Source organism: Microtus oregoni, unplaced genomic scaffold, assembly GCF_018167655.1.
Source record: "Microtus oregoni isolate MIOR12 unplaced genomic scaffold, Mior012 000020F_ref0000438, whole genome shotgun sequence".
NCBI lineage: Eukaryota > Metazoa > Chordata > Mammalia > Rodentia > Cricetidae > Microtus > Microtus oregoni.
Window position 1 is genome coordinate 5,417,576 of NW_024543079.1, and position 10,472 is coordinate 5,428,047.

The 10,472-nt window shown below is 45.8% G+C and overlaps 1 protein-coding gene across 1 annotated transcript; it reads left to right on the top strand.

Annotated features, from left to right (window-relative positions):
• The first annotated feature begins 225 nt into the window (after positions 1–225).
• Positions 226–9,389, top strand: Wfdc8 (WAP four-disulfide core domain 8). Its single transcript, XM_041670698.1, has 7 exons — positions 226–303; positions 2,460–2,620; positions 2,707–2,816; positions 4,001–4,141; positions 5,894–6,061; positions 7,798–7,938; positions 9,250–9,389. Exons 1-7 carry the CDS (start codon positions 226–228, stop codon positions 9,387–9,389), a joined length of 939 nt encoding a protein of 312 aa, XP_041526632.1.
• The last annotated feature ends 1,083 nt before the right edge of the window (positions 9,390–10,472 follow it).

Sequence of the window (10,472 nt, forward strand, 5' to 3'; positions counted from 1 at the left end):
GGCGAGTGCTCTCCCTGCTACCTTCTGACTCCATTTCCCTAGGTATGTCTTCCACAGAAACCAGGCAAAGAAAATCTAGTCAGTTTTAAGATCTTTGTGCTTCATGCGAATCACTGTTAATAATACGTGCTGTAGGTTTCCAAGTTGCCAAGGGAATAGATCTGATGTTCTCACTACAAACAGTGATCTCTGAGCCAAGGATGTGTTATCTTGAATTGTCCCACAATGTACACTCCTCACATTCCATTCTACTCCATAAAAGGCATAATCGTCATTTGCCCAGTAAAATTTAAAACCAAAAGGGTAACGTGTAAGATGTTCAGGAAGAGCGAGGTCACAATTAAATATGAAAGCAAATGCTGAGAAGTGAGAACTCTGAGGAAAAGAAACGGGGGGAAGAAAAAGAAAGGTGAACTACATCTAATTAAAACCATGCATAAGGACAATATTATCCAAAACACTGAAAGTTAATATATGGAAACTGTCTGAAGGCCTTAAAAAGTTTTTAAGTTTCTTGGTGGCACTCCAGACACATTCTTTTACTTGGAATCCTAATTCTAGGCTGGATAGCTAAAATCACAGTGGCATACCATAGGTCGTCTCTGAGTGAGACAAACCCTGAAACCTTCAGCCTTTATTCTCACTCTCTTATCTAGTCCCCACACTGTGCGTGTGTGCGTGTGTGTGTGTGTGTGTGTGTGTGTGTGTGCGTGTGTGTGTTTATGTGTGTGCACATGTTGGTAGTCAGAGGACAACCTTGGGTGTTATTCCTCAGGCGACACCCTCCTTTATTTATTCATTTATTTTGAGTGAGTCTTTCTCTGATGTGTAACTCACCAAGTAGGCTACACTAACTGGCCAGGCTGCCCCGGGATCCCCGGTCTCTTCCTTTTAAGGTCTGGGTTTACAATATGTACCACATTCCTGACTCCCACCCCCTCCATGGGTTCTGAAGATTGAACCTTGCATTCAGGCTCACAGGGCAAGCCTTAATCTCTTGAGACAGTTCTTGGCGAATCTTACCCATTTTGTCTTTGCTTTGTTCCCACGAGCCACATCCTCAGGGGAAGAACTTTTTTTTTTTTTTTTTAGTATAAAATGTTTTATTTCCTGAGAAAATTATATAAAGTGGGTTTGTGACCAAATCAGTAATTTCATGCATTTCAGCTTTTTATTTTTTAAAAAAAAGCATTTAACTTACACAGGAATATGTAACTGTGAAGATAAATTTACTACCTGATTTAGAATGTAACATAAACAATGAATCCCACTATAAAATGTTTTGTAGAAAAAATTGCTCAACATAATTATATATACTCTCAATACGTGTTCAAATAACACTCTCCCTGAGTGGTCAAACTCCATTAAAACAAAACATTGCAACACAGAGACACCTTCTAGGTGCCAAGGACGTGTTAGGTAGATTAGCAAATTGAACCAGTTACAAGAAGGTGCCCTAGAAATGTCAGAACGTAAAGCAACATAGTTTCCCCCTTTGTTGACATTTACTCTAAGACATTTTGCCAAGTTCGTTCCTCTCTAGGCTTCAGCTATATCATCTGAAAGTAGACTCTCAGATACTATCTTAGATTTGAGGGGAAGAACTTTGAATTGTCCTTTTGTTTGGAACTGGAATTTCCCGTAACTGAGTGGCATATGAGAAGTAGAGACACGGTTTTTTGTTTGTTTGTTTTGTTTGTTCGTTTGTTTGTTTTGGTTATTGCTTTGTTCTGTTTCTTTGTTTGGTTTTGTCCGTGGCATCAAAACATCCCCTTTTCCCTTCCCTCTCCTCTTCACTGTTTCTGGAATGTGTTTGCCTGGAGGAAGTGACACATCTCTGGGTCTTTTCATCTTGAAAAAAGAAAGCACCTGTAGGAGGGAGGTGCTGGCTCAGTGGGTAAAGGTACTTACCCAAGTTCTGCCCCTAGAACTCACAGTGGGAGAAGAGAACAGACCCCCAAATTGTCCTCTGGCTGCACATGTGCTTGACACCTGCCGACACACATGTGCCCAACACACACACACACACATTTTAAAGATACGTATGAGACATGAAGAAGCATGATGAAACTGGAGCTTTGAAGGGGGACTGTGTGCTTGTCAAATTGTCTAGATGAATCATAGGATCCCAGAATTGTATGGAGCTAGAAAGTATGAGAAGAATCTCTTTGTTAACCCAAGGTCATTTGGGACATGTGTCTGTGTGTGTGTTTAATCTATGCATGTGTATCTGCGTGCGTGTTTATGTACATGTCCCTGTGCTATTCAGAGGCACCAGGATGCTCTACTGCCTGCCCAGGTCTCCAGACAACCTCATGCTCTCTATTCCTGTCATCAGTGGAACAAAGCAAAGGCCCTGAAATGTGTCTGAAGTTGCTTCAGATATGAGCATAGGAAAGCCACCTGGCAACGATTCCAAACAAAGCTCTGTGATGACTCAAGTGTGACCTGTTACCCAGGAGCGAGACAGTGGGAAAGGGACCAAAAGGGCCCAGCTGCAGCCCTGTGGCCAAGTATGGGGTGCCACCGAGGATCCTGAGGTGACTGTCCCAGGCCTGTCTCACTCGCTACCCTCCAACAGACCCCTTCTCGCTTCTGGCTCTGTTTTCTCATCCATGAAGTAAGTGGGGCTGGGAACCCTCTCTGCATGGCCTGCGCTTCTCTCCAGATGTGCCTAACTCAGGCCCCTGTTCTTTGCTTACACAGGCATCTTCCCCTCCATGGCTCCACCAGCTTCTGGAGGAGTGGAGCTCTTGTGTTGCTTCTCTTCCTCTTCTTGGAGCAGACTTCCGCATCATACACTGCCAAAATCAAACGTGTGTCCTTCTTCCTGGGAAGTGCTCTCGGGGACCGAGGGCTGGAATGAGGCAAAGGCTGGCATTGGTTGACAATGGTTGGATTCAGGGTGCCAGAGAGCTATCTCTGTTTACCACTCTATGGCTTCCTGCATCTGGTTACCCCCAATTATTTCCCTAGCTTTCCTCAATATGTGTCATCGAGTTTTCAAAACTTAATTATTCATTAGGCATGAGCCTGAAAAGAGAGGGCCACAGAGGATGTTATCTTAATAGTGGAGGTGAACCATGGCAGGAGGCCAGGTGTCACTCTGAGGAAGGGGCAGCAAAGAGAGAGGGGGTGGGGGTGGGAAGAGATTTAAGAAACAGAATTGGCCCAAATCCTAAATGGATCAGAATCTGGGGTTTGGGGGAGTATTTGTGTTTCACAACTGAGTTGTTCATGTGTTGAAGGTCAAGCCGGGAAACAGAGTGCAGGGTGCTCTTTAAGCCCGCCAAACACTGGTTCTGTGTACACACATGGAAGCGAAAGGCTCTTGAGAACCACTTGAGTAGCTTTTCCTCAGATGACTGGAAACAAGGGTCTTCAGTTCAGAATAGAGAGTGGGCCTGGGGGAAGATGCCAGAACCAGTCAGACCAGGAGAATGGACATGCTAAGCCAGAAAGAATTCAGGAAGTTGAAGAGACAACTGAGACCAGGACATGTGCAAGAGCCCTTGGGTGCATGCACACAAGGTGAGTGACTCAGAAGAGCCATCCAGGGAGGAAGGGAAGCTCAGAACGACTAGATGACGAAAGGGGAAGAACGTCCAAAGGCAAGGCTCCTCTTTCTACAATGCAGTCCGTCTTCTGAGCAACCTTCCCTGTAGACTGTGGCGCCAGAGGCAGGGGACACAAGCATTAACACCATCAGGTCACAAGGCAGTAACTCGTTCATTTAAGACAGACGGCTTTGTCTCCACCTAGTTACATGCCTTGGACTCCAAGATGGCTTTCTTCAGTTACTCGAGCACAAACTCCTGATTCAGCTCCACTGGAAGGAACCAAGGGTGGGGAGACAGCTGTGGCCCCTGAGTACAAGCAAGGGAAGAACTGAGGGTCGGGGTAGATGACAAAGGGCTGAGATCTTCACAGTTCCCCTTTGTCGTGGAGGAAAGGAGCCATAGTGTTCAAGGATGTGAACCTGGGTCTTTCTTTCTTGCAGAGAAAGTGGGCGAGTGCCCCAGCAAGCGGTTGGAATGCGGAAGTAGGGTTCCAAACCCATGCACAACAGACTTCAACTGTGAGGCACATTTCAAGTGTTGTTCTTTCTCCTGTGGGAATTTATGCATAGATCCTTATGAAGGTACTGGCATCCAGGCGGGAGGCAGAAAACTAGCCAAACAATCCTTTCAGATGGCAGGACCATACGCCAGTGTTTAAGCCTTTCTCATTCTGTAATTTAACTCTCTGCATTCAAGTACAAGTCAGGCGTCCAGGTGTAGTGGTTACCAAGTCATTAGAACTGATGCTAGACTTCTTTTGTAGGACCCTCAATCATTCACCCATCACTAGTGCCTTTTCTATGTCCATCTTGTGTTAAAGCTATTTTTTGTAAAAAGTCAAACTTCATGCTAATTGTTGTTTGAAAAATGAAGATCCATCAACCCAGAGACTCATTCATTCATTCCATAATTTTACAAAGATCTCATTGATATATTAAGATAGGAGCCAGGTGTGGTGGCACATGCCTTTAATTTGAGCACTTGGGAGGCAAAGGCAGGTGAAGCTCTTTGAATTACACAACAGTCTGGTCTACACAGAGAGACTTTGTCTCAAAAGGGAAAAATAAATGAACATATGTATGTATGTATGTACATACACATATATATATATACACACATAATATAAAAGATAATATTGCCTCTCTATATCTCAAAATTGAAATTACACAGGGGACATGAAGAGAGGGGACCTGTGCACCTGCTGGGTGGAAGTGTTTAATAACCCACGCTCTCTGTTAACTCAAAGCCTTATGAGATCAACTTTTGCTTTTTTTTTTTTGTCTAAGACTACCATGAATACACTTGCTGAACAAGTTGTGTTTATTGCTCATGACCGTCATGGAGCATGTTCGTCATAGAGTCATGAGGCATCTGTCTCAGTAAAGATCTGTTTGACTCCATCAGAGGATGTGGGCTTGGATTGGGTGGTTCACAGAGGGCTAGAGAAGTGAGGGTTAGCCTTACATCAGATATTGTCCAAAGATGGGTTCATTCTATGACTGAGCATCTATGGCTCTTATCTCTATATAGTGGTTCTTTTCTCTAAAGGGGGCATTTAGAATGAGGATAACTTATCCTCTCATAGCTCAAGACATTCAGGAAGGCGGATCTGCTCCAGTGTGGTTTTGTAATGTCCTCTATAAGAAATTGGCAATGCTCAGAAGAAGAGCCAGGACAAGAAATCTTTTTAGAAAGATTTGCTTATATTTCATGTGTGTGGCTGTCTTGCCTGCATGTATGTATAGATACCATGTTTTCCTGGTGCCTGCCGAGGTCAGAAGAGGTTACCAGATCCCCTGGAACTGGAGTAATAAACAATTGTGAGCCCCATGTGGGTGCTAGGAATCATGCCTATGTCTTATAAAAAAAATATTTAGTTGAAAGCTCTCGCTGTGCTTGCAGAGCAGGCAATGTTCAATTTCAGGAGATCTGTCTCCCTCTTCTGGCCTCAGAGGCTACTGCACACATGGTACCTAACCATACCAGAAAGCAGAACACACATATACACAAAATTAAGTTGGGGGTGGGATTAAACGAAAAACTGTTACTGCTACATTTGCTTATTTTTATTTTTGGGGAGGCTGCCATGTCATGTTTGTGGAAATCAGCAGACAACCTGTGCGAGTCGGTTCCTCCCTGGAGATCAGGGTTAGTACCAGGCAAATGCCCTAACTGGCCGAGCCCACCTCCTTCATCCACCTACGTCTTTTTTTCACCGACTTTTTCTATGAGCAGAGCAGTAATACTAGGGATTATGATGAGGGCTGTGGCTGGAGCCTGACCTCCTCTTTTCATGCCCACGTTTCGCACTCTTGCTTTCTTTCTCGCCTCAGAACCCTGCATGTTACCCTCAGACGCAGGGGACTGCCATGACTATCAGACTCGCTGGTATTTTGACTCTGAGAAGCATTATTGCAGACCTTTTACATACAGTGGATGTCATGGGAATTCCAACAACTTCCTCAGCAAGATGGACTGCAAGAATGCCTGCATGTTAATTGGTAAGAGCCATGTCCCTAGTAACCTGAGGTCCTCGCTTAACGACTAATATTATACCAGTCTAGCTATAGAGCGTCAGGATGTGAGGCTAACCTGCCTTAGAGCCAAACCAAGGCTCCTTCGCTTTCTGTAAGAGGCCTTCATGAGTTTTGGCTGAGATATAAAATGAAGACGTCAACAGAATTTACATGATGGAGTTGTCGTGGTGAGTCTGGAAATGAGGGCAAGTAAGTAGATAGGAGGCCTCCGGAAGCCAGGCCACGCCTTGAAGTGTTCCAGTGGGCTGCCCCTTCTCCCCAATCACTTTGGCAGGCATACACATGGATGTCTTGTGCTCAGAGAATGACAAGGGGAAGGCGTGGTCCTTCCTGCTCCGAGCCACCTCCCATCAGAAGAGGTGACTTTCCAAATGGTCTCTATTTTAATGTTTCCCACCCACCTAGGCTTCCATTGTCTATAGGTAAACGCTTAGGCTCCTTGGACTCACGTCCAAAGCGCTCTAGCTTCCAAGTAGCATTGAGTAATCTCAGGAGTCCAGCCTCTTCCCCTCTTTTGAGCAATCAGGCACCTGCCTTGGGTTTTCTCTGTCCAAATGTGGTTTTCATACCATTCTCCTGAACACTCTAATTCTCCTTGGCCCTTACTCAAGGGCTTAAACTGCTTTTTCAACTCTCAAGTTGTCACTCCAACTACCCATGACTTCTCTATTCTTGAAGTCTTCCCCAACCCCGCAAAATGAGACAACACGCAAAACTTGCTCATAAACATTGGCCTGTGGAACCTGAAGTTCAAGTCTAACTCTTTGGAGGAAGATGTCTTTTCACACCAACCTGCTGAGCATCATCCTGAGGAAGCAGAATAGATAAGACAGGTCTGTTCCAAAATCCCAGGGTGTAGCTGTAGACCTGGGAGAGTGAGGAAGGGGTAAATTCTGCAGATTTGCTTCTCAGTGCCATGATCAGTACCAATAATGTTGGGAGCCAGTGTGCTGTGAGGTTTATGTATTAAATAATGTGGATTAAAATCTTACTTCCCTCTGCAAGTTTCTTTGCCTTCTTGATTCTGGAAGAGCAATTGGCTTGCTGAATTGTTGATAGGATTCTGTGCCCACAGAGATATAAAAGGCATGGTGTTCTTGGTCTCAAAACATTAAAAGTGAAACAGATGCAAGAAGAAATATATATATTTTCAAATTTCAAGTCTGAATCTGACCTGAGAAAAAGAAAGAAAGGAAAGAAGAAAGGAAAAAGGAAGGAAGGAACGGAGTCCTTTTATGCTACCCAGGGAGGTACGCACGGGGTTTTCTCTCCCCGCTCCAAAGGGAATCTTTCTCACGACGTCTGGAGCCCTTGACAGCCCCACAAGGAGGAGAGAAGATGTCCTTACAGCCACTGCAGCAGGAACTCCATCTACCAGAGGCAAAGTGACGGTGTTTACATCGCAAATCGGAAGACGGCAGCTTTGTGACAATTTTCACATCATTTCCTCTCTTTCTCAGAGACTCTGAGCTCACTGAGTGGCAGGACTGGGGCTTTGTGTGTGGGGGGGGGGCTTCAGACACTAAGCCCACTCTATTGCACGGAACACCCTGTGTTTTTGTTCCTCCTCAGCCTACTGGAGATGGTCAGGGCAAGCTGAAGCAAGGTATAGGAAGTGTGGCCCGCAAGGAGCAGGAGGAGCTTGCTGCAGGTCAGTGGGGTGCTGGGGTGCTGTCAAGCTCACCTTCCTCTCCTTGCAGTGAAGAAGGGACAGTGCCCACTCTTCCCTTTCCAAGGGAGGATGGAGTGCCCGCCCTCCTGCAGGAATGACATGGACTGCCCGGAGAAGGAGAAGTGCTGTGAGTCCAGGTGTGGTTTCATTTGTGCCAGGGCCTGGCTAGGTAAGGACTGGCGGCCGGCCTCCCAGGGTCTCCTGGGCATAGGCATGGATGCCATGGTACCCCATGGAACAGGGGAGGGAAGCTCCTCAGAGAACAAACTCGACGTAGTCTGGGGTGGCCTGGATCTCACTAAAGAATCAAGCCAGGCTTAAACTTAACCATCTTCCTGCCTCAGCCTCCTGAGTTTTACACCAGCATCTGCCTGGGACGTGGAGAAGTCCCTTGGATTTCAGATGCCTCTTGCCCTAATCTTTGATATCTCAGGGGACTTAAAAAGAAAGAAAAGGAAAGAAAAAAAAAAAAGCCCAGCAGGGCTCTCGTGTCAACCTCTTGACCTCTGGATCCTTGTACCGTTCTTCAAAGCCTCTCATGAGTGCAATTATTCTGTTTTTCCTCCTCCCAAAAAATTTATTCTGAGTCCTCATCCTTCAGTGACTGTGAATTGATGGTCCAGCGACAGGTGTGAGCATGTTTCTGCATGCGCGCACGCACACACACACACACACACACACACACCTCCATTGGGTGCATTACCCTTATAAACCTGTATTCTGTGGGAGGGGAAGCATGTAAACGCCTCTGAAGCAGATGCTGCCCCCGGCTTCTAACCTGAGGAGCGGTTTAGTCACAGCACAGCAGAATGGCAGGACCCGGTGGCTTCAGCTGACTTCACCTGTCCTGCCTTTCTGCAAGGCTTGGAGCACTGTAGTCTTCAATCCCCTTTGTTGATAAGATAAGGGGTTCTGGGTTCTTCTGAGACTCCTTCCCCCACTATCACTCTGGGACTGTGTAACTCAAGTCTATTTATTGTGCGGGGAGGGGAGGTCCCATCCATTTACACAATTGCACAAGGCCTTTCTTGATCTTCAGGTCATTATTCAGGGTTGACACTGCCTCTTGTTAACCGTAGAGGAAAGAGAAGAGGTTTAGTTAGGATAAAACCTGGACTGAGGGGACCTGTGCAAGCATGAGGGCCTGAGTGTGGATCCCCCAAACCCACATCAAAGTTGTGACCCCAACGCTGAATGGCAGAGACAGGGGATCCCAGAAGCTCAGTGGTCAGCCAATAGAACTGCGTGAAGAGTTTCAGGTTCAGTGAGAGACTTCATTTAAAGAAAAAAGAGAATTTGTTGATTGTGGAAAGACATTATAATGTCAACCTCTGGCCTCCACCCATGCCTGCATAGTCAAGCACACCTATGTCCACACACAGACACACACACAAAGAATAAAACATTACCTGGGTTTCCAAACTTACGTCAGACTATTTCCAAGTATTTCAAGTCAAGTGTCTTGTTTTACTTCACAAAGTCAAAACAGGTTTCTGCCCAAGTAAGCCCATGATATGCTCGAAGATCGACAAGCCCAAGTGCTTGAAGGACAACGACTGTCCCCTGGACGAGAAGTGCTGCTCACGCTGTGGCCTGAAATGCTTGGAAGCCAAACACTGAACAGTAAGCGGGAAAAGTGCCATTGCTAGAATATGAATTATCAGTAGCATAATATGAAGCTGCCACTTCTGTCTTGTCCAACTACAAACGGTGTTGTCAATTATGACAATACTGATGGGCTTGCTGTGATTCAACATATATTTAATTACAAATTATAAATTTATATATTATATAGTTATAAATTATAAATTAAATATATATTTAACTTTAGTTTTATTTACGTGTGAGCATATGTGAGAGTGTGCATGTGTGTGTGCTTGAGTGTGTGTGCAAGCATGTGTGTGTGTGCATGTGCATGCGTGTAGCAGAGGTGTCAGATTCCCTGGGACTGGAGTCTCACATGATTGCATGCTACCTGCTGTGTGTGGTGGGAACCAAACTTGCCCTGCAAGCATCAGGACCTAAGCTTGATCCCCAGAACCTATGTAAAGTTTTTGGGTGTGGAAGAATGTACTGATAATCCCAGAGCTGGGAAGACGGAGAGAAGGATCTATGGGGATCACTGGTTGGCCTAATCACTGAGCTTCAGGTCAATGAGAGACCCTGTGTCAAAACAAAGGCGGATGATACCTGAGGAACAACACCCAGACTTTACACCTGGCCTCCCCCCATGTGTACACGCATGTACACAAGCACCAACACATAGATGTACCTGCATACTCATGTACTTGTATACACATGTCCCTGTACACATTTGTGCATGCTGGCACATATACATGAAATACACGACCACATCCTAGTGAGCAGAGAAAGATCCATACAGGAACCTTCCAGGTGGGCTTTATGGCACACACATCCTGATGCTCAGAAGTCTGAGGCAGAAGGATTGATACAAGGCTGAGTCAGCCTGGTCTGCCTTCCAAGTTCCAGGCTACCTAGGAAGACTGGGAATCTAGGGAGACCTTGTTTCAAAGCAAAACAAAACAGAGACCAGGCTGGGGAAAGACAGCTCAGTGGGTAAGGGTGCCTGCTGCCAGGATGACCTGAGACTGATCCCTGACATCCATGTGATGGAAGAGAGAACCAGCTCCTGGGAGTTGGTCTCTGACCACCCCACCACACACACACACAATGGGACACACA